General features: G+C 42.8%; 1 protein-coding gene and 1 pseudogene across 3 annotated transcripts in view; both read right to left on the reverse strand.

The window, feature by feature from the left end:
* The window catches only part of Ift43 (intraflagellar transport 43), a 98578-nt gene extending 76660 nt beyond the window's left edge, over positions 1 to 21918 (reverse strand). For all 3 annotated transcript variants that reach the window (XM_023700759.1, XM_023700765.1, XM_023700754.1), the window contains exons 1-2: positions 21853 to 21918; positions 19005 to 19097 (exon numbers count right to left, since the gene is read on the reverse strand). In XM_023700759.1, coding sequence (XP_023556527.1) covers positions 19005 to 19097; positions 21853 to 21906 — 147 coding nt within the window. In that variant the 5' untranslated portion in view covers positions 21907 to 21918. The remainder of the gene's footprint in view (positions 1 to 19004; positions 19098 to 21852) is intronic.
* Positions 693 to 15745, reverse strand: LOC111812572 (annotated as a pseudogene).
* Positions 21919 to 24831: the final 2913 nt, after the last annotated feature.

The raw sequence follows: 24831 nt of genomic DNA on the forward strand, positions 1-24831 counted from the left end.
GGTACTACGGACTGAACTCAGGATCCTGCGCTTGCCAGGCAAGAGCTTATTCTACAGAGCTATCTTCTCGGTCCCCACTTCTTAATTTCTTATACATTTCTTCTTTCTTCCTTCTTCCAATTTTACATGCATACATCTGGTAATATGAATAACTGATTGGAAGACAACATTATGCATTAGAACAAATACTGTGAAATTCATATTACTCTATTAAGAGAAATTCTGTATCACTTGTAATTTTTTGTTTTAATTCTAATTTGTACTCCCTTTAAAAAAATATTGATTTAGGGTCTATTAAGTAATACAAAGGTCTAAGCTAAATGTTTAAATATAAGTACTACTTTACCAACATCTGTTATTTGTCTCACGACTATTAAAGTTGGTCCTTAGTAATAAACCTTTTAAAGGCAAAATTCACCTCATTTGAGTTTTGACCCAAAAGTTCAACAACAGTTACAAAGTCCACAGTCTTACTGGCAAAATGACATACAGTGTCTCTCAGTCACTGGGCTCAAGGTTAAAAGTAACAGGTATTCCAGCTTCACATTTAATCAGAATTTTACATGTTCAATTCATGATTTGACATCTCCATAGGTTTTCAATCCTCCAACTGTCTAAAGACACAGACTAAAGACTTCTGTTTCTCCCTCCATTTTCTTCAAAGAGAAACATTTCTCAAGTGTCTAAATGTTCTAGAAGGGGAACTTTTCGAAGGTAGCCTCTTCTTTGGAATAGTCTGAGAGCATCAGGCCTCTGAAGCAAGGGGAAGGGGAAGAAAAAAGAGCTGAAACACAAAGTTTACCTGGTAAGTTTTACATTAACCATTACAAGTTGCACAGTATAAGAATGTGGCTTTTTTTTTTTCGCCCTTCAATAAGTGTGGAAACGAGTATTAGGCTGTACCACCACAGCTTTCTGTACCACCACAAAAGTCTGCTTCACTTCTCATAGTATGCCTGTCAGGGAAGACTTTTTAAAAAATTTTTAATCATCTGTTTATTATTTATTTAGTAGCAGGTCTCGATATGCAGCTCAGACTCAGAGTGATTCTCCAGTCTCAGCCTCCCCAGTGCTGGGATTACAGGAGTGACCATTATGCTTGGTTTTGGTGCACCCGGGGTTCCAGGGCAGCAAGGCATGCTGTACTGGAAATCGAACCTGGGTTCTGGGCTTGCCAGGCAGGCACTTAGACCACTGAGCTATCTCCCCACCCACCTCAGGGAAGTCTTGACTGGCGAGTACGATTTGTTTACCTATTAGGCATAAACTTCCAGGCACTCAGTTCATTTTAAGCTTGTTCCAGTTTGTCTTCAGTTTTTTCCAGTTCACCTTTCATTTTTGGAAAAACTCAGTTGGGCAACACGGGGCTGCTAGATTTGCATGACATACTGAATTGGAGTAGTCCACTCTTGCATCTTGTTCCCTGGGTGCTAGTCGCATTACAAGGACGTTTTCTCTGCATGCAGATCCTTGCCAGTTACATCATTTGAGTTAAGATGGGTGTACTTGCCCTCCACAGCTAGAACATTTACTTCATATTGTTTCTATCTTAGAATTAACCCATCTTGTACCACAACTTTGAAGTCTGCTTCATTCAGCAGAACCAAGAAGTTCTTCGTTGGTCATTCTGGATCCTCTGCAGACCTTGGCCATGCATGCCCTGCCAGTCACCCACACGGAGGCCACACTGCTAACTGCTGGTTCCGCGACATTCCTTCTGTTGCACCTTTATTTGCAGATCTCTCTGATGTCCTTTTCAATGTCCTTTTAAAGAGTACTGCAGTTTTCTTTGTAGATGAGTTTTACTTCATTAATTTCTTTTTCTCACTGGGAATGGAACTCAGGACCTTCTGCTTGCCAGGCAGGCACCCTGCCATTAATCTATGTCCCTGGCCCTCCTTCGTTAATTTCTAAGGACATAATTTTTCTTGATGTTACTGTGAATGGTATTTTTTTCCTAATTTCTTTCCCAGTGGGCTCATTATTATTGTATATTACTGAGGATTTTTGGGTCTATATTAATTAAAGGAATGTTATCTATTTTTTGTATGATTTTGTACTCTGCTAAATTTGATTATTAATTATAAAAGTCTTTTAGTGGATTTTCTTGGGTCTTCTATGCAGCTGTCTTGCAAATCATATCATTTGCAATAATGATAATTATTGCAGGGACTTCTTCCTTTCCTATATACATATATGCCTTTTCTTTCTTTCTCTTACCTAATTCTCTTGCTAATGTCCCAAGTACTATGTTCAACAGGAGTGGAGATAGCAGACACGCTTGTTATGCTCCTGATTTCATAGGAAAAGCTTTCACTTTCCCCTCTCCCATTTAGTATGCTGGGAGTAGGTTTATCATAAATGTCTTTTATCAGATTGAGAGAAGGTCCTTCTATGCCTATTTCTTCAATGTTTTTATCAAGAAAGAATGCTGAATTTTGTCAAAGGCTTTTTCCTATTAAGATGAACATGTGATTTTTACCCTTTCTTCCTTTTATGTGATGTATTACACTTATTGATTTGTGTATGTTGAGCCATCTTTGCATCCCTGGGATGAAGCCTCCTTGGTCACGATGTATGACCTTTTTGATGGTTCACTGCATTCTGTCAGCCAGTATATTTATTGAGGATTTTTGGGTCTATATTAATTAAAGAGACTGATCTATAATTTGATTAAGTCCTTGTCTGATTCTGGAATCAAAATAATAGTACCTCCAGGAATAAATCTGAGAGTACGCCCTCCTTTTCAATTACATTAAAGAGGTTAGGAAGTATTAGTATTATATCCTCCCTTAAGTTTTTATAGAATTCAGCAGTGAGTCCATCCAGATCTGGACCTGTTTTAGTCAGTAGGCTTTTCTTTTTTCTTCAAATTACTGTTCCAATTACATTGCCTATTAGTGGATTATTGATGGTTTTGAAATCTTCTTGGCTAGGGGGCCAGAGAGATAGCTCAGTAGAATAAGCACCTGCCTGGCTGGCAAGTACAAGGTCTTGAGTTCAGTCCCCAGTACTGCAAATAAAATAAAATAAAATAAAATAAAATAAAATAAAATAAAATAAAATAAAAAAAAATAAAATCTTGGCTCAACTTTGGTGATTCACACACATCTAAGAATCTATCCATATCTTCCGAATTCTCCCACTTACTGGCATGCAAAATAGCTGTTAATAATCTTTTTTCTTTCAGCTATGTTAATTGTGATTTCACATTTATCATCTCTAGCTGCACTGATTCGGGCTTTTTCTCTCCCTTTTTGGTTAGATTGGCTATGGCATCGTATAAGTCAGTGTTTACTAGAAAAGATTTAACAGGATATACAAATATATAAAAATTTACAAGATTGACTTACAATGGCCATCTACAGATCCAGATGTGGAAGAGTGCAAAAGGTCTGTCTTTTTCTTTTTTTTTTTTTTTTTTCGGAACCCAGGATTGAACTCAGGCCCTTGTGCTTCTCAGGGAAGCGCTTATTCTACTGAGCCATCTCCCCAGCCCCAAGGTCTATGTCCTGAGGATCCAAAGAATCCTATGATGGAGGTCTGTGCTGGAAACCAGGAGATGTTCAGGGTAAAAGCAAATACTGGAGCTTCTCAGAAGAAACAGAAGCAATTTTTCTTTCTTAGTTTCCCTTTTATGCCATTCTGGCAAAAATTTTCTCCACGGTGGGTTTTCCACACCCAGAACTGGGCCAAGCCAATTTAGTTGGGTATTTCTTACTCAAGTTGACATAATTAACTGTATTGGACATTTTCAATCTTCCTTGATTTCTTCTGTAATCCAGTTTATTTACTTTCCACACATTTGCCTAATTTGTTTTTGTTTCTAGTTTCATTGCATTATGATCTAATAATATGCATGGCATAATTTCAATGTTTTACATCTACTTACCCTTGCTTTATTGACTAGTAGGTGGTCTATTTTGTTTTTTAAATTTTATTTATTTATTTATTTGTGTGTGTGTGTGTGTGTGTGTGTGTGGCCAGCTCAGCCCACCAGGTGGCGGGGCTGGCTGGCATGTGGTGCTGGGGGATTGAACCGCGGTTCTTGTGCTTTGCTACGCTTGTTCTAAGTAGGTGCTTTAGACCACTGAGCCATCTCACCAGCCCCTACGTGGTCTATTTTGAAGATTGTCCCATGTTCTACTTAGAATATGTATTCTTTTATTGTTGGGTGGAACACTGTATAGGTATCTCTTAAGTCTATTTTTTTTTTTTTTTGTATTTAGAACAGGGTCTACAGGGTCTCACTACTTAGATCTGACTCATAGTGATTCTCCTGTTTTCAGCCTCCCAAGTGCTGGGACTACAGGCATGTGCCACCACGCCCAGTCTCAATCCCTGTTTCAGTGCATCCTGCGGGCGGGGCTGGCATGCTAGGGATCGAACCCTGGCTGCTGTGCTCTGCCTAAGCAGGCGCTCTGGTCCACTGATCTATCTGGACGACCCTTGTCCTTTGATTTTTAGATTGAGTTTCTTTTTTGGGTTAAATCTTTCTTGTATACATTATAACATAGGATTTATTTTTCTTGATTCAGTCTGCCAATCTATGGGTTTTTTTGTTCACTTGTTTTGGTACCAGAAACTGAACTCAAGGCCCCATGCTTGCCAGGCACACACTGTGCTGCTGAGCTACATCCCCAGCCCCAATCTGTGTCTTTTGATTGGGAAATTGAGCCCATTCACCTTGATAGTTATTACTGATAGCTATTAACTTCCTGTCACTGCTTTATATTCCTATTACTGATTCTCTATCTTTTCCTTCTATTTAATTGATCATTCTACCTAGTATATTCACTGTATTATATCTTTTGTCATTTGGGGGTTCACTGTTTCTTCCTGGAATATCCTTATCAATTTTTTGGAGTGCTGGATTGGCGATCATGAATTTCTTTAGGTGCTCCTTATCAGTGAAATATCTTATTTCACCTTCAATTTTGAAAGATAAGTTTTGCATGATATATCACCCTTGGTTGCAAATTGTTTTGTTTTAGGACTTCAAACACTTCACTCCAAGTTCTTCTGGTGCTTAAGGTTTAGTTGAGAATTCTGCTGTAATTCTAGTGGGATTACTTTATAAGTGATTTGCCACTTTTCTCTAATCAGTTTTAAGATTCTGTTCTTGTGTTGAACTTCCAGGATTTTGACTATCATATGTCAATGAGAGGTTCTTTTCTGACAGATTTGAAATTCTATATGCTTCATTTATCAGTATGTTGAATTATTTTGCCTTATTTGGTAAGTTTTCTGCTATTATTTAGTAAACCAGTTTTTTATGCCACTTGTGATAGATATCTTCTGATTCTTTTCCACTAATTACACTTAATCTTAGCATTCTTTCTGTCAGCCAGGAGCTGCTGGATTCACTTTTCAAGTTCTCTTGTTCTTAAGGTATCAACTGGTCACTGACAACAGTTCTGTCAGCCCCTGTCTCCAACACTTGGTCTTCACATTGGTTATCTGTTTTGGTTTTGATTTTTGAGACAGGGTCTCACTACATAGTTCAAGCTGGCCTTGAACCCACTGTATAGCCCAGACAAGCTTCAAACTCATGGCAATCCTCCTGCCTCAGCCTCCTGAGTGCTGGGATTATAGGCATGCACCACCATACCAGGCTACTCATTCATCATTACTACTGCCCATTCCTTTCATAGAAGTTTTAATCTCTTGACTTTCCATTTGAAGCTTTTTATAGAATATTAATTGTTTTGCACACTGTTGATTCACGCTTTGCACTGTTTTATTTATCTCTGATAGCTTTTTACTAGTGTCTTCTGTAGAGTGGATGATATCGTCTATGGGTTTGCTGAGTGCCTATTTCACCTGTTTTATTATCTTCTGATATCATTTAGAATAATTCAGCTGTGTGGCTTTTGATTTCCTCCCCACCAATGTCCCATGGATCAGCCTTGGGGTAGTTGAGGTTTTTAGAGCATTTTGTTGCCTTGTCTTCTCATGTTTGCTTGTTTGTTCTCGTTTGCTTGTGTTGAGGCTTATGGGTTGATTATAATGGGAAGCTTTGTCATTAATATAAAGACTTCTTTAGTTGATGTCTACTTTTCAGTGATGTCTTTTGGGCATGGCTAACTATTGGCCTTTGTCTCTGTACCAGAAGAGCTACCTTGATTTACTTGGGATGAGAGACTGCAGCATATCTGACCCAGCACCAGTTTTCCGGGAATGGGCAGCTATATTGATAGGCAACCCAGACAGTGGCATCCCAAGAAAATCAATAAATAGCAACAACTATCTCACTTAGCTACAGTAATAAAATCAGCATCAGCTATAAGATCAAAAACAAACAGTATTAACAAACCCTACGGACTACTAAAGTACCATCCTTAAGCACAGAAAAAAAAAAAAAAAAAAAGGATCTATAATTATAGTGTGACTACTAAGACAAATATTGATCCATAATAAATGTCTAGCAAATGAAACTTTACCTCTAACAGTAGAATGGTATTCAACAGTAATATCATAAGGTTATCTAAAGATATCTAGAGATTTATAAAGCTTAGTGGTTTCACTAATTATGGTAGAGGGGGTGAAATACCAGAGAATGAAAAACAAATGTGAAAAAGTAATCAATGGGCTATGAAAGAGAAGAAATAAGAGTATGACAGGATCCTATTGAAGACTTAAATGATGATAAATGCAGAACAGACAAACAAAAATAAGAAATAAAAAGATAAATAGCAAAATACAGAAAATAAAAGACAAGAAGAGAAAAAAATTGAAAGTGCAAAATAGAAAAGAAACAAAGGGGAGGTAAAAACCCCAATCCCCAAAGACCCAATGACAGAAAGATAAAATAATAAAAAACAGGAAAAAAAATGAGTAAAAGAAAATATTCACAAGGGGCCGGGGAGATGGCTCAGTGGAATAAACGCTTCCCTGGCAAGTGCAAGGGCCTGAGTTCAATCCCCAGTTCTGCAAAAAAAAAAAAAAAAAAAAAAGAAAGAAAGAAAACATTCATGTATTTTTGAATGAATGTTGTTTATTTTTTTCCTAGAATCTGTAGTCTTCGTATCTGCCGCTTAGTGATTTTCTCCACCTAGCTTTACAGCCTGTGGATTTTGTAGATACCCTCCATACACGAGACCCCTCTGTCCATTCACCCCAGACTGTGGTTACTGTCCAAACCAAGGCATGCTCTTGCTCCCACTGGTTGATGGAAAGGCAACCAGCCCTCTGGTCTCTACTAGGTGTAGGCCATGGGCCAGTGGGTTCGGGTGGACTGTTGGACTTAATGTTTATGGGGTCTGGTTGCTCCCATTTCTCCTTAGGCATTGTCCTCATCCAGGATCAGGGCAATTGGCTAATCCTTGCCTCTGCTGATTTGCGCCAAGGGAAAGCAAATTGTAGAATGAGCTGAGAATTGGTGGGTGGCCACACTCTTGCATTGAAGGGAGCAGCACATAAGCCTGCTTGCTTGTGTTAGGTGGGTAGGGACATCCTGCATTGACCTACTTGGCTGCGAAAGGCAGGGGGAGGTCGTGTGTCCAGCATGGGCCTGCTTTCATGCTAGAGAGAACAATACAAGACAACACATATCCAGTACAGGCCTGCTTCCTCGTGTTAGTGGTGAGAAAGGGGAGCGTACCATGTATCTGGCATGAGCCTGCTTATTTACATCATGTTATAGTTTAAATATGAAATGTCCCTCAAAGGCTCATATAGCTGATTCCCAATTTAGCAATATTCAGAGGTAGGGCCTACAGAGGTTCCTGGAAAATGAGAGTGCTAACCTCATCATAAATTAATCCTAACAGCATGGGGCATTAGCAAAGGTGCCCAGTAAGAGGAAGCAGGTCACAGCTGGTGTGCTTTGAAGGACATCCATGCCACCCGCATCTCCCCCGGCCGCACTCTCTTTGCTCTGGAGCTCTCTCCCTCTTTTTCTATTTTTGTGGCTGCCAACCAGCCAGTGCCCTACCTCTGCTACAATGTTTCTTGGAGCCTGCACACCATGAACTGCAACTTCTGAGTCTATGAGTTAGAACAAACCATTTCTTCTTTAAATTGTATGTATCAAGGATTTTGTCCCATCAATGGAAAAGTGACTAAAAGTCACATTAGAGAAGACTGCATGACCATGCCTATTGGGAGCTGCTAAAACTATAACTGATCCTATGTGGGAGGGCAGAAGAAGGCCTCATTGCCTAAAGCAGTCAGGCTGCCTCAGTCTTGAGAAAAACATCCTGCCTGGACATCCTGGGCTTTCAGTCGCTAGGCAACCTTGTGTCTTGAAACTTTGTAAAGGTATAAATAAAGGCCGTAACTATTCTTCTGGGGGCCTCTGCCTATCAGGCTTGGTCCACCACCCAACCTCAGCTATTATCTTACCTTTAGTTTCTCAATTCTCTCCTAGTTTTCTCCAGGGATTACCAACAGACCAAGAGATTCCTATAACATGCCAACAAAGGCTCACTTCTGGAGGTGGAGGACCTGCTTCCCCACAGCTGGGTCCTGCCTTAGAACAGGCTTTTCCCACTGCCACTGTTACCTTTTTGCCTTTCCTTCTCATTACCAAATTCCTATTCATTCATTCATTCATTCATTTCCACCCACCCCAGGGTGCCACCCTCCTTTCTGAAGTCTTCCATAACTTGCGGGCAATGTTAGTAGCTGCATCTACATTCCTACTTCTGATAAATTCAGTATTTTAATTCTTTGTCTAAATGTGTGGGTCCCCAACTAGAATATGAAGTGACCTTAGCTATTTTGATATTAGAAAGTATCAAAAATATATTAAATAAGTGAATGAATACAATTCTACTTATAAACACATCAATAAAATATATGTAGTGAATGAGAAAAAATCATTATGAGGTATTGAGTTCTCCATTACCATTGGTTAAGAGAAATAGCCAAAAAAAAAAAAAAAAAAAAAAAGGGAAAAAAAGAAAGACACAGAGAGACACAGACAGAAAGAGTGACAGGAAAAAAGAGAACAAGGTCTGAGAGGAAGATCACAAGTTCAAGCCCATCCTGGGCAACTGAGTGACTCTGTTAGACCATGCCTCAATTTTAAAGGGGTAAGGGTAACTGGACATATAGTTCAGTGCAAGGACCTTGCCTGGGTTCAAGGTTCTGAGGCAGCAGGCAGATACAAGGGATTAAAAAAAGAAAAGCAAAGGAAAGTTCACTAAGAAGGACAAAGAGGCAGCAAGGCCTTTCACATTCTGTGAGGAGCGTACACATGTCATAACTATTTACTGGATTCTTTGAGCAAGGATTCACTAAGAACCTATCCAGTGTGTGGTTCTGTGCCAAGCACACCAGATCCTAATACTACATTAGGACTGGAAGCCATGAGCACACCTCAGAGGTCTTCTCAACCAGCAAACCAACAGAGAAAGCATAACGGCCAGGGGACTGGCTTCAAACGCAGTCTCTGATGCCCACCACTCCATCCCGTGCTGTCAACTGCTCTGATCACAAATCCTACTCGTCATGCTCCCTCCCTCATCTCCAGAATGGGGCACATGTTTATCCCTCATCTTGGAATATTCTTTGCTCACTCCTCTGTTGGTTAAGTTAACTTGTCCCTCAAGTTTCAGCTCACATATGGTTTCTTCCCAGGATACCTTTCTGAATGTGGGAGAGTAGAAGGGGCACACTGTGAGGATTCCCTTATCTCCCTACCCAGCACTTACTTCTCTGTAGGCCCCTAGATGAGGTTCCAGAAGGTAGAGAACATGTCTGCTTTATCACTGAACGTTACCTTTCCAACCACCCCAGGGCACATAGTAAGCTCTCTATCAATTTCATAAGTGAGTGGATGAACGTGACCTCGCATCCAAGGTCACTGAGCTCACCAAGGTCACTCCTGCTCTCCTTTTATGCTCATATGTCTCTAGCACAACGAAAGGATCATTCCTTTTGTGAGAAATTAAGGATTATTTCTTTGAAAGACTGCCAACCTACTCAGATGATTGGAAGATGGAAATATACTGGCAAAAAAATGACTTGATGGCATAGGCAGATATACTGACAGAGAAGACCAAACAGGTCTCAAGTGGCACCAAGAATTCTCAAAGCAGGCTGGGGAGATGGCTCAGCAGCATAAGCACCCACCTGGCAAGTACCAGGGTCCCAAGTTCAATCCCTGGTACCCTAACTCCAAAAAATAATAATAATGATAATAATAATACTCAGCAAAGAGATTTTTTATCCAAATGTCTCTTGGTGTCAAATGCCAGTTCATTCTATGAAATATGAATGTTTCTGTATCTTAAACAGAACTGCAAATTTAGGATAAACTGATCACACACTCTAATTTTCCTATGACACAGACAATGACAATAGTAATTTGCAAATGTTGGTCACTGTTCTTAAAAGAGTTTATACCTTCTCTCATCTCATTTAATCCTCCAACAACTATATGTACTACTATTATTCCACTGAGCAATGAGAAAACTGGCTTAGAGAAATTAAGTAATTTCTAGGAGATATATTTTCTACTTGGCAGACTTGGAATTAGGGAGAGGATGATAAACTTTTTTTTTTTTTTTTGGTGGTGGTACCAGGGATTGAACTCAGGACCTTGCACTTGTCAGGCAAGCACTTATTCCATTGAGCTATCTCCCTAGCCCTTATAATCTTTTTCTACGACTCAGGTTATGTAGATTAACAACAACAGCTGGCTTACTGGCACTCTGGATTAAGCTCTCAATGCCCACAGCTGATTTAACCCTTGCCAAAAGTGAAGAAGAGAATCTTAAAAGTGCTCTATAAGCACAAGCTTTCATCCTGGGACAGGGAGGAGCCCAGCGAGCAAGTGCATTTTCCTGGGGCTCTAAGAGAGCTTGTGCCAGAGCCACAGCCAGCACTGGAGAGCCCTGAGCTCTTCCCCACCAGACACTGAATTCCCTTCCACACAGTGGCTGCTCCAAGGGTGGGTGAGAGATGTACATCTGTCCACCCTCAGGGAGAGTTCAAAACTGAAGCATGCAAAGCATGATGCAAATAGGAAGGGTGGAAAACACATTTGCTATGGAAAGCTCCATGTCAAATTATCTGCATCCCTCTTCGGCAACATTATCAGCAGCATCACTCAATCTGGTTGATTGGAGGGGTTACGAAAAAGGCTGAAAAATGTGACCAATCGAGATAGTTACTTTTGTGAGAAAGAAGAAAAATGTCACCAAAAAAGGGTCAGCAGATAACCCTATGGGGCTGAAAATAACTGCCCGGCTGCCAGAGCAGTCAGGGAACAGGCTGAGGGTGAGAGACGTAATGCAAAGCGCCAAGGGAGCTCCGCTAAGCGAGGCTGCCGAGGCATGAGGAAAGTGGCCTAATTTGGGAACATGAGTCCAGCAGCATTTCTCAGATTCCTGGGAGAGAATCTGGCTAACTTTCAGTTCTGCGTCCTCAGAGGAACACTGAGGGCACGGGAGAGAGAAGGAACAGCTGTGATTCCAACGCTGTTCTCAACAACTGGACGAATAAGGGCGATCAAGCTGGAACTCCCTCTCACTATAGATTCCAGGAGAACAAGCCCCGCAGTCTGTCTCTCCGCATTCTCCAAAGCCTCTTCTTCATGGGGCAGCCTGTGTGCCCACCTATCGAGCAGGAAGGAGGGCTCAGGTGGTGGCTAAGCCTTGACTAGAAGCAGAGGAGCTGAGTGACTCTTGAGGAGTTACCCAACTTCTCCAAGTCCCAACACTCTCCCAGGTGAAATGAGAGGATGTTTTACATGATTAAGGGACAGGCAGCCATTGTTCCATTGTAGACTATGGTTAGAATCATTAATAAAGAGACAATCTACAAAATAAAAGCTAAGCCCCAAAAGATCTAGAACCAAGCAGGAAATGTTCCTCCAAAGGACAAGTCAGATGTGGAGAGGTTTTTGTCTAAAAATGATTTTTCCCATACTCAGTGTAACATAACTTTATGGCAGAAAAGTGGATCTTTTCTTGAAGGGGCTGATTAAGAGTAGTTGAATCAACATTTGATTCAGTAAAATCTGCTCAGACAGAGAAAATACGCATTACAAAACCATCTTCCAGCAAATTCCTCAATGACTTGAATTACTGCTGACTCCGATTGCTCACTGAGCTATACTTCTGGTGATCCAAAGCTAAACAGCCATGGTACCCACCACACACAAAGATAGCAATGCAGGCTCGGTTAGTGTTTACTGTTTCTAAGGGAATTTCCATGTGCTGGGAATCATCCTAAGTACTTTACACATTGTAAATACAATCACCATGACAACCCCTGAAAGTGGCAAAACTCCAATCAGCTGAGCTAGTAAGCTGACACAAAGATCTCTCCTCCTCCTGGTAATTCAGTAAAATTAGATAATAAAGTTCTTTCAAATGTATGAAATGATTTAACAAATCAAGATACCTTCCGTCTTCTCTCAAAGTGAGAGGAGGAGTTTAATGACCTGAACTGAGCCACATATCCTGAGAACGCCCTGCGCAGTTACAGAAACAGCAAGGGATAAAAGAAGTAAAGCAAGGAGCGCTCCCATGACAATGCACTCGGCTACCCTGGAGTCCTGGGCAGGTGATGTTTTCACCCAACTCCAGACAACTTTATACTTAAAAACTGAAGAGAAATACTGCTATTTTTGAGCCACTGAAATGAACAATTTCCTTTCTTACCCAAATATATTAAAACAATTTTAAAAATTAAAACACTCTTTATAATGTATTTTGAAATACGAGGAAAATGTTCAAGTAGGGACAGAAACAAGAGTGAAGGGAAGGGAGAGAAAAGAAGGCAAAAGTAAGCAAAGGAGAAAAGAAGAAAACATGGAAACAAGGCTTTGTACATGGGAGGGGAGGAGGGGTTGAACAGAGGGTAGGGGGATGGGGAAAACAAGTTGTATCACATACAGGTGCGTATTATCTATGATAAATGTAATTGTTTTGTATATGCAAAATGTACCAATAATATCTAATGTAAAAAAAAAACAGTAAAACTAAAAAAAAATAAAATAAAACACAAAAAACAACCCACAATTTTGTATAAGTTCTGTTTTTCAGAAAAGGTCGTCAGTTTTGAACTATTCAATAGCGATTCCTCCCTAAGAAACCCAGGTGTTATGGAACAGCGCTGTTAAAAACTCGCCTAAACTGAGAGTGGTGGATATAAGACCTAATTCCAACTCACTGAGAAACTCCCTCAGAAATCAGGGTAGTCCCAGTTCTGACCTAGAAAAGAAAACAAAATGTTTACCTAGTGATGTCTCTAGCTGTTTTCTTGACATGAAGTGTGCCACTTCATCGGCATGCACCTTAATCTCTCCAACTGTTCCTTCTCTTTTTCCTGGAATGTAGATCTGATCCAGGCACAATCATCAGCCATCTTGCAACCATCAGAACAAAACTTGTAAGCTCCAGGTGGCAGAGCAGGCAGCTGGGAGGCTAAGGTGACACCAGACATCCTCCAATAACTACACCCACTGCACTCTGCCTTCCACCGGACTCCTCAGTATATGAAAAACAAAGCAAAAGAGTCCTATTGGATTTAAGCACTGGAACTGAGTTTCTGTTGCATTTAACCAAATTCAACAGGAACAGATATAGATACCTGAGACTGATTCCTACCAGGGTAGGAATCTTTTTGTGTGTGTGTGGAACCAGGAATTGAACTAAGGCCCTTGTGCTTGCCAGGAAAGCACTTATTCCACTGAGCCATCTCCCGGGCCCCTGAGGGTAGGAATCTTAACCTGAAGTAGAAAAGACGTCAGGCAGATCACAGGCACAGATCTGGCCAGGTGCACTAAGGTACAAAGTGGTGAACTGGGAAGAGCTGTGATATTAAACAAGTAACGCCAGTAGCTTCAGCCAGGGACCCATGCAGGATGGTCAGCCCACTGTGCCCACCGAGCCAGAAGATGATTGTTAAGAGAAGCACACGTTCTGGATTTCAACAGGAAGTTTACCAAGTGATGAGTGTTAAAAGAATTTTTAAAAATTTTGACTTTGTAAAAAAATCACACCAAATAACAAGTATAGGCTAGCTGCAGCTTTCCACGTAGTAGGAAGAATTCATGCAAAATAAAACAAAATGACAACAACAAAAAAATCCAAATTCCAGAGACAGTAATGGTCAGCAACAGAGTATTTATATCAGACTACTGTAGGGCTTTACATACTTTGTTTCATTTTTTTTTCTAGCTATCCCATGAAATATTAATATTATTACTTCTATCTTAACAATAAAGAAATTGAGACTTAGATCAAGTATCCTTTGCTCAGAGTGTGAGGGTTACCTTGTGGCACAGCCAGGACTGCAGCTCTGGCCTATGGTTTCTCGTACATTCTTCTTACGTTATATATCCATGGCAACCAGAAAGCGCAAAAACTCAGCTCAAACTCACTGCTGGCTAACATACAGAGAAATGAGTAGCAATCACTGAAGAGGCTTCCAAATTAATTCTTAAAGAGACCCTGGCTCACTTCCTCTTTCTGTGCTGCTCATTAATAAAAACAGCAAAGCACTGCCCAAATACTCATTCACTACTATATGGAATGAATGCTTGTCCAGTGCTTTGCCATTTATTAAAGTGCTTTTAAATGCATACCTCACTTAATCCCCAGGAGCCTAGTGGTACTGCTATCACTATCTGACAGATAATGATTCAAGAGGTTAGTGGATTTGTTTAAGACCCAAGCAATTAGCAGAGCCTGGTCTCCAGTGCTGGTCTCCCGATGCCAAGTCTGTATTCTCCGTCTCCTTCACCAGGGTTCCCAACCCCACCAGTCACTTTAAAACAACTGTTTATTTGAAGCAAATTCTTTCTTAATGCTACAGGAACTCTATTTTGCCTGACAGCTCCCAGGTACCCACATCTATGTTTTCATGGGTATCTTTCTTCTATAAAGTCAGCAAGAGGACAAGAATAAATATATCAAGTATTACACTCAGAACTGGAATGTAAATGGACACACACATAAGTCTTGGCTCTAATTTTAGAAAGAAGCAGCCAAAAAGTCCCACACAGCCCAGTGAGCATCTGGCCCCGTGGGAGGCTGCCTGAACTGCTTTAAACCCCAATTAACCCAGGAAGAGAAGACAGCCATGCTGGAATCTTGATAGGCATTTTGTTTTCAGGGGCACCAGCTGGGTAAGGAACAGAATGATTTGCCATCATGCTCTTCCACAAAAATGCTGAAGTCCAGAGCCAAAAACAAAAACTAAAAAATGGTTAAATGTCCCTGGGAAAGTAAGTGGGTCTTTCTGCAAGATAGAAACCCTGAAAGGATCCTCCCACTCTGTGCCCTTGGAGTTACACTGTCACTTTCCTGACTCTCATCTGGAGCCAGGGAAGGAGATGGCAGGTGAATGGTGACCATGACCTTCCTTGACCGCACACCTGACTTGCCGTCAAGGCCACCTAAGGCTTCAAGGGCTGGTCATGCCATTCCTGGGCTTCCTGGCCCTCTACAGGTGCACAGACCCTTGCTCGCAATTCAATAGGCCTTTCGTTGTGGTTTCATAGGACCACAAGAGTGGAAGTCCCATTACAGCAAAGTGAACTTTGTTTACTGCAATATAGACAGTCTAAATTGATGCGTGGCATACAATAAGCCTCGAGGAGTATTTGCTGACTAAATGGACTGCGGCTCTGCTGTTGGCATGGGTTCTCCTAGACCCCTGTGAAGCAGTGTAAAGCAGCCGGCAGCCCACTCACTTGCTCACATTTCCTTTTTAAAGATGGACTCTGCTGCAGTTCAAGTTCCCTGAGATCCAAGGCGGGGTCTTTTAGGTCTTCTTGTACCATCTTCCCACTTTAGGCCACCGTCTCCATTAGCTGTGCCTCCCACGGGCACCATCTGCCCACTCCCACTCTGTAACACTTGCCCTCAGCTTTTTCAGTGTAATACATCACATGCCATGCACTTCATCCACGTCACCACTGGCAGTGCCAACTGAATATCTGTTTCTGTGCCTGGCACTGTGATAGACTCTGCCTTCCAAAATCTCAGGTCTTATGAGGGAGGCAGATATGCGAACAATTAGAATACAATGTAAAAAGTACTATAATAGCAGTACCATGGCCAAAGAAACAAACTGACAACTTTCTGGCCTTACTATGACAACTGGAAAAAAAAAAAAAAAGATATCAACTGTGCACAACAAGAAAGCATAGGAAAACAAAACATGTATACTATCAGTGTAAACTGATATGTATGAAGCACATAGTTGTCATGTGAAGACTGCCTTGGGTGTGACAGTTGAAACTTACTTTTGTGGTAGACTTCTATTGGCATTTTCATGGTAGTTCATATAGGAATTTCTTTCTTTTTTTTTGGCGAGCTCAGCCCACCCTAGGGGGTTGGGCTGGTGCAGCAAATGGTGCCAGGGATCCAACCTCGGTCCCTATGTTTGCCCAAGCAGGCACTTTAGTGTGCTGAGCTATCTCACCAGCCCTAGGAATTTATTTCTGATGCTATCTTTTATGTTTTGTAAGCATGTACACAACTGATGTGGAAAATGTTGTTTTTTGTTTTTTAATTTATGTATTTGGTACAGGGTCTCACTGTGCAGCTCAAGCTCACAGTGATCCTCCTGTTTTCAGCCTCCCTAGACCTGGGATTACAGGTGTGCGCCACCACACCCGGACTTGGTTGCCTGGCTCAGTGCACCTGGGGGCAGTCCAGTGCTGCATGTGGTACTGGGGATGGAAACTAGGTCTCTGTGTTTGCCTAAGCAGGTACTTAGTCCACTGAGCTATCTCACCGGCCCTGAAAATGTTGATTTCTATTCTAAATACACAATAAATATTAAGAATATAATACTTTATTTCATTGATAATTCATATGCCTGTTAACTATACACTGTGTAATATAGTAAGAACCTCCTGACAAAACAGCAAGACCACTGAGATGTCAAGTGTGGTCCTATAAAAAGGCCAGAAAAGCAAAGCACATGTGCTAGCAGAATAAGTGATGCATGTGTATGGAACACGCTTTCTCACATATGCAAACTGCCTTAGGTGTAATAATTGAAGTAAAGATTTTTTTTTTTTTTTTGTAAAGTGCTGATATTTGCATTGTCATTCATATAAAAATTTATTTGTGAGCTGGGGATATAGCTCAGTAGTCTAAGTGCATGCCTGGCAAGTGCAAGGACCCACATTCATGGTACCACATGCCTTGCTGCCCCGGAACCTGTGCTAGCCGCTGAAACCGGGTACGGTGGCACATGCCAGTAATCCCAGCACTGGGAAGGCTGAGATAGGAGGATCACTGTAACTCTGAGCTGCATAGCAAAACCCTGTACCAAACAAACAAACAAACAAACAAACAAACAAATAAAATAAATAAGTGATTTTAAACAATTTTTTAAGTTGTATCAATTTTTCTTTTTTAGACTTAGTACACTAAAAAAAATGTGAAAATTTTGATGCTTTTTAATAAAAATTCAATATTAAAAATTAAATAATTTAATTTTGTGATATTTTCCTGTTAAATACTCATTATTTAATATAATAAAATTCATAAAATTAAAATTAATCATTTATCAACAAAAATATTCTAAAGAATTTACAAGAGTCTGACAGACCCATGTTTCTGCACCTTGGTGACAAAATTAGTGTTGTACTCCTTAATTACAGATTCTCCATACCCACACTTGTACAAATAGAGAGGATGGAAAGGCCCTACAAAGAGCTTAAGGAAATAGTGAACTTATTTCCTATGAGCCTGAAAGATATTCCTACATATTTGATATGTGAGTACAGATTGTCTGTGTCATGAACCCAGCATATTTTTTGTTCACGCACCTGCCTGGCCCCTTATACTCTCAGCATGGCCCCCTCCTCTGGTGCTAGTGTATTAGCCACAAGGGAGCCAAACCACCCAGGCTAGCGTTCCCCTATCTGGGGACTTGCTGTCAGGCGGGCCAAAAACATAGGAAGTCAGCTAGCATGTAATGTGGTCTACCCTGCAGCATGCATCATTGAGCTGAGGAGAAGCCTTAAGGAGCTGTTAAGAAAGAGCCAGGGGACAGGGCAGGGTGCCACACTACGGGCCAGCCCTCTACCAGGAGCTTCGCCCACCCAGTCCTTTTCACTTTTAATTTGTAGATAAGAGTTTTGCTTAGTTGCCTACGCTGTGCTCAAACTTGCAAACTTCCTGCTTCAGTCTCTCCAACATCGGGGATCACAGCACGCAACACTGCCCAGCTGAGCCTGACACTGGAAAGGCCAAATTTTTTCCCTAATAGCCTCGAGAAGATAAAAAGAGGTTTTGAGTAAACTGCCAAAAATAGTGCCCTGGCATTAAAAAAGCACCGCTCATCAGGGTTACCCATCCTCCACAAAGAAGCGAAATAATTTCCAATACTAACAGGCTACCCAGAAAAATTTCCAGGGAAATAAGGCCAGCAAAATGATCCATTCCTGCCTGAAATCTGCAGAAAGTGTGGGTCACCGCTGAGAGCAAATGTCCAACCTTATGTTCCCTGGCATTTATTTGGCAGAAATAAAAATCTGGATTTCTATTGCACTTTCAAACGTTCTAGGTCCTTGTTTCAACAAACATAAAAAGTTCTGCCATAAGAATACGAAGAGGACTGGCCAAATAGCTCAGTGGATTAAGGCACCTGCAAGCAGTCGCAGGGGCCAGGGGTTCAATTCCCTGGCCTGCTGTGCCAGCCACCCCCCCCCCAAGGGGCGCTGAGACAGCAATTAGACTGGGTGTAGAGGCATGTGCCTGTAATCCCAGCACTTGGGAGGCTGTAAACGGGAGAATCACTATGAGTCTGATCTAGTAGTGCGACCTTGAACACCCTGTAGATCCTTCCCTAAAACACAAAATAAATAAATAAATAAGAATATGAAGAAATGCACAGAAACCAGTCTGGCCTCAAAGAAAATAATGTTTCTCTGTCATCTGTTGCTAATAAGATCCAGTAAGAGAATTCCCCTATCAAGATATAAGAACTCAAAAGAACACACGTGGAATACCAAGGCCTTGCTCATTAAGGAGTCACTAACTCTTAAGGAACATGTCTGTGCATTTTCTTTTAACACTTACCTCTCCAGCCAGAGTCAACGAAGAACTCTTGCTACTAGAGTGATTGTCAGCCCGAGTGGACTCCAATTGAGCTCGGCGACCCATCTTGGCCCCCTGTAAGGACAGATAAAGGATATTCACTTAAGCTAGTATGTGGACAAAGCCTATGCAAGCCACTATGAGGTGATCAAGGATTGGATTTCAGATGACGTGATGCAGAACGCCACGAGGAACTTGGATCCATTTTACATAAAATGTTCCAAGCCCTGCAAGTAAAGTACCTGAAGTCAGTCCTACTTGATAGGACAATAAGAAATTCACAGTTTCTTTCAACAGCTATAGGATTACAAAAGCAAAATCACTTTTCTACTCAAAGAAATGTAATTGGCAATGGTTCTAGGCTGGGCAGAGACCTCATGCCACAGCTCAGAGATGGGAGCGGTAAAGGATCCCATATGCTTAAGCAGGATTTTAGGAAGGCCTAAATTGACAGCTGAAAATAGTTATCAAACAGACTTTTAGAAAGAATTCCTAAAATTCCACGCAATTGACAGAGAAATAAAAACGTATTTGATAAATATGCTAATTAGATTTGCATTAACAAACTAGGAGATGCCTATCGCAAGAATGTGGAAACATCACCTTGGAAATGACAGCACTTCCGAGCCATTGAATGAGCCATTTGGAGATACCTTCCAAGGCTCTCCTGAGGGGCAGGCTGGGTCTCAATCACTTCCCAACACAGAAACAAAAGTCCAAGGCACGCTAGTGGGTGTTGAAATATACATTTCGGGTTGTTTCCTTTCTAAAAATATCAGCATTAATATAAGCACATTTCCATCTCTTCAGATGTGACTCTGATCCTCGCAAAGATGCGGACAAGGCCTGGGACTGACACCATTTCACAAATGAGGAACCTGAGGCCTACACATGAGACCAGGCGACAGATGTAGATCTAAGGACAGTTACCTTCTGATTTCAAATCCTGTGCTCTTTTCATTACGCCCTGCTAATGAAATTTGTTTGAAGGGGTTCTGAGGACAAAGAGAGGCACTTCCAAGGAGCTGCATGAGCACACCAACACAGGGTGCGTGGGTCACATTGTAACACCAACGGTTTAGGGTTCAAGGACAACAGGAACAATCCTTCTGCTAACAAGCCGTTCATTTTCCTCTCGAGGCCGACAATTCCATCCCTTCACCCATGGTTGTACTCGGTGTTTATCAACAGTATCACAGGATATGAATGCACACACTATACAGAACAACTACACAAAAACAAAAATTCAATGATTGGTCTCTAAATGCAACTTACAGGTGATACCTTTCTTTTTGTTGTTGTTGTTGTTGTACCAGGCTCTGAACTCAGGATCTTGTGCTTGCCAGGCAGGCACCCATGCCACTGAGCTATCTCCTTGGCCCTTACAGGAGATTTCTTGAATCACTGCCTACTAGCTCAAGCTTTTAAACTTTTTGAAGACCTAGTATAAATTCACAGGATAAAAATCCATTTTATCATGTGATTTGATCTATTTTTAAAACAGAGTCTATTTTATGTCCACACTGGGCCACAAGCCCCATCTTTTAGTCACTGTAGTGAAAACTCAATACACATTTGTGGAAAAGATAAAGGATACATTCGCATTACCAGGTACTAGAAAAGTTTTCATATCAGAAAGGCCTGGCCATTAACTTCTTAGTCAAGCGGCCTGCTTCCTTTTACACCAATCTGCTTCTGCCCTTGCTACCTCCCTGGGAGAGGTGCCCCTCTCAGGTAGCTTGGGAGGCAATCCAACGCTATCAGCGCGCTTCATAAACACTTAAGCTTCAGAACAGAAACCAGACTTGCCCTGTGGCCCAAACATTTAGTGATTGCAATCTTAACTAATGTTAAAAGCTGGAAAGGCCTGAAGGGAGTTGCCATAAAGTAAGAAAAACCCTAAACTTGGATAGTGAGTAAAGCTGTGTTATTTACTGACTATATTCTTTTTTTATTTTTTTGGCAGAACTGTGGTTTGAACTCAGTCAGGCCCTTGCACTTGCCAGGGAAGCTTTTATTCCACTGGGCCATCTCCCAGGCCCCTATTGACTATATTCTTGGGTAAACCACAGCCTTCTAGGCAACTGCAGCTGACCCCTTCTGATAACGTAGCACATGCCAGGTACCGCGTGAAATGCTTGGTAATGCATTATCCCAAGCAGCATCTCCAATCCTGGCATAAAGACACTCAGGCTCAGAAGTAACTTTTTTTTTTTTTTCTTAAACCTACCAACTGCTTTATATTCCCTCTGACCTCAGGGCCTGAGCTCCTGGTCACTACCCCGTGTAATAAATCAGCCTTGATTTCCAACTGTGAACGGGAAATTGTGACCACCTCCCTGCAGGGATTAAGAAGAAAGGCCGTTCGCTGGCTGCCTGCCTTCCGTGTAAAAAAACGAGTGGCTTTTGCAAGAACTTTTGGAAAAAGAAGTCCCCAGAGAAAATGCTAGGGTGGGTGCCAAGTGCGATTTTCTGGCCAGGAGGCCCTTGCAGTCTCTCTCAGGTCTGTCTGTTCGGGCGGTGTTCGCCTTTGGGGTTTCCAGAGAAAAGAGGCTTGGAAATTTCCCCCGATGCTAGGGGCCGACTGAGACAGAAGCTGTTTTCTATATTTTTGAGGATTTTCAAGAAAGCAGAGACGCAGCTGTACCCCTTGCGGCCCGCCCGCCGGCGGGGCGGAAGTGACCGCCTCCTTCCCACCTCAGCCTGGCGCCGCTCAGCCCGCCCCACCGCCAGGAGTGGGTCCGGCAGAGCCGACGGGGAGCCGGGCCGGCGGGGCCGCTCTCCCCCACCCGCGGAACCCTGACCGCAAGTCCCCCTCATCGGTCCTCACGGAGGTGGCCGAGCCCCGGCGCCGCTCCTCGCCCAGGTCCAGCACAGGGTCCATCTCCGCGGCCGCTTGACGTCACTTCCTGGAAACCGAGCGCCTCATCCGCGTCCTTGACGACGACTTTGCCCTTCTGGCTACATATTTAAAGGATCCGCCTCATTATTTCTACAGTATGTGCGCCACCCTCTAATTTAAACCAAATTGTTCTTACGCGTGCTTTACTTGACTTCTAGAGGAAGCCTCCAAATATGAGCGCCCGCTGAGACTGTCCTGTGGGACCATAAAAAATGTTCTTTGGAACTGCCTGCATTTGCGGATCTGCCTGACTACATTTGTGACTATAAAGCGTTAGTGTTAATAACCGTAATTATACTGATCTCCCCCATTTGTATAGATCTTTGCAATGTTCAGAGGTCCTTTCCAGTTACTAGCTCAAGAGGGGCATAACAACCTTTATAGGAAGCAAGATAAATTATATTGTTTCCATTTGACAGATGAGACCAGGTGTAATAAATTGTTTATAATAAATTACAAAAAATGCTATATATATATATATATATATATATATATATATATATTCTGTTTTTAAGAAGTTTATTGAAGGGCTAAACCAAAACATCAAATACTTGAGTAATAGTGACTTTTGTAAGTGTAAATATTCAACATCATATTAATCTCAACAGCCCCACACAGTAAGTAGCAAAAATAATAACTCTATTTAAAAATGAACACAGTGAGGTGCAAAGAGTAGCTTGAGGAAAATCATCTGGGTGTAAGTGGCAGAGCCAGGGCTCCATGTGGATTTTACTGTGGAGTTTGCTCTGGCACCGATTGCTGGTGTTAGCCATTCTCCTAGGCCGGCAGAGGGAGATGTCCCACAAACTCCCAGCTTAATAGGGCAGCCAACTCAGTTTTCATGGCCTCATTGCATATAAGATTCCCGAGTTATAACTGGCTAGGTTCCTGGCACTGGGTCACTGGGACTCACAGAAGATGGGCTAATGGCCCTGAAAGTAAACCGTATCCCCACTTTGTTGCAGATAGGGTGTGGATGGTCATGGGTTAAACATGAGGACTTGGAAGTGAAAGTAAGTGTCCCCAAAATTGGATGGTAGGGGTTCAGGGAGATAGCTCAGTAGAATAAGCACTTGCCTGGCAAGCGCAAGGGCCTGAGTTCAATCCTGGGTTCCGCCAAAAATAAATAAGTAAACAAACTGAATGGTAAGCATATCCTAAATACCCAATAACCACACAGTTCACTGATCATCCTTCATGTTCCCTGGGTAGGATTGGATGTTAGCCTACCTTGTGACAGGTAAGTACATTGGCCTGGGTGTTAGAAGAGTTTACCTTAGCTCCACTAGTAACTGTATTGCCAAGGCAGAGTGCTTCTTCTGCCTCAGTTTCCTCTCTTGCACTAAAAGTACTATCTTAGAGATAGCCTAACTGCTCAGTGTGAATATTCTATTAACATTTTAATCTGAAGAAACAGTCATTGCCCAAAATCTTTAAGACAGCTGAGACACAGGCTCTAGTGAGTCCCTTTCCCCTTGGTACTGGATGAGGAAGGAGGGTTTGATCTCTGGATTTTCTCATTTCGTGTAAGTTCACAGCTATACACCACTACCACTTTACAGTCATTTTCCAGAATCTCTTGCTAGAACAGTGTTTGACACTTAGTAAACATCAACAATATTTCTCAAATTCTAGGGGCTCTACAGCATGGTGCTTAAGTGCACAGACCTGGCAATAGACTTCCTGGGCCCAAATCCTAGTACTGACACCTAACAGCTTTGGGGCTTTGGGCAAGTTACTTTCAAGGTTTCTACACGTAGGTGTTTCCTCTGTGGTTATGCAAATTTAAAAAATAATGCCTATCCAAACCAGACAGACTGTATTAATGTCACTTGCAAGCAATATAATCTTTAAAAAAATAAAATAAAATTAAAAAAACCCCAAAACCTCTCTGTGCCTCAGTTTCCTCAACAGTTAACACCACTCTCCCTGGAACGCATTAACATTCCTTCATAGTGACTTAGGAGCCAAGCCTCTCAAGCAGGGTCCAGGAAGGCTGGAAGGCCCGGATGAGGGGCAGTGGCATAGCGGGCCTGTCCTAGTTCTTAGAAAGTGACCAGCTCAGACCCAAGTCCTGGGAGGAGAGGGGTCGTACCGGCGTCTTGCTTTCCCTAAGTTGCGCGTGGGAAAAGACCTCGAAGCCCAGGCTGAGAGGGGCCACGCGAGCCGAGCGCAAACTTCCCCTCCGCCGTCTGGGAAATGGGCTCCGGCCAACTGCTGACTTCGCGCTCGCTGGCGCGGCTCCCGGCGGAGCCCTCGGCGGGGAGGGAGGCGGCCCACATCTGGCGGACAGCGCCGCGCGGGGGCCCGGCCCGGGAGAGGTGCGCGGCTCTGACGCACCGGGCCGGGACGCGGGCGACTTCCCAGGGCGCCGGGTTTGTTTTCCTCGCCCGCTCCGCTCCCGCCTCCCGGCTCCCGACCGCCGAGCCGCCTTCACTGGCCGCCAGCCCTCGCCAGAGGGCACCCTCGATCTTCCGGAAAACGCCACCATTTTCCCAGCGCCTGGAGCGGCTCCCAGCTCCAGCCGCCGCCGACTGCAGGCTTGTCAATGAAGAGCCGCGGCCAGCATCGCCGCGGCGCCGAGTCCCACCCTCCAGCCCCGCTCGCGGGCCGGGCGTTGCCCGGACCGGGGATGGATGGCACAGCAGCCCTTGCGGACCCTGTCGGGTGCCCTGGCGTGAGCCGGGGGGTGACCAGTCCCAGGGGCCGGGAAGGACAGAAGCGCGGCCGGACCTCGCGCACTGACAGCTGGCTGGAGCGCGGAGGGGCGGCGGGCTGGCGGGCGGCGGGCGGGCGGGAGCGCGGGAGGGGGCTCGGAGTAACTTTCCAGAAAAACAGCCAACGTGTAGCCGGAGTGACTCCAAGAGGGAGAAAAAAGTTCAGTTACCACGTCGAATGAGAGAGCTC

Source organism: Octodon degus, unplaced genomic scaffold (assembly GCF_000260255.1).
Source record: "Octodon degus isolate 3935 unplaced genomic scaffold, OctDeg1.0 scaffold00007, whole genome shotgun sequence".
NCBI classification, from domain to species: domain Eukaryota; kingdom Metazoa; phylum Chordata; class Mammalia; order Rodentia; family Octodontidae; genus Octodon; species Octodon degus.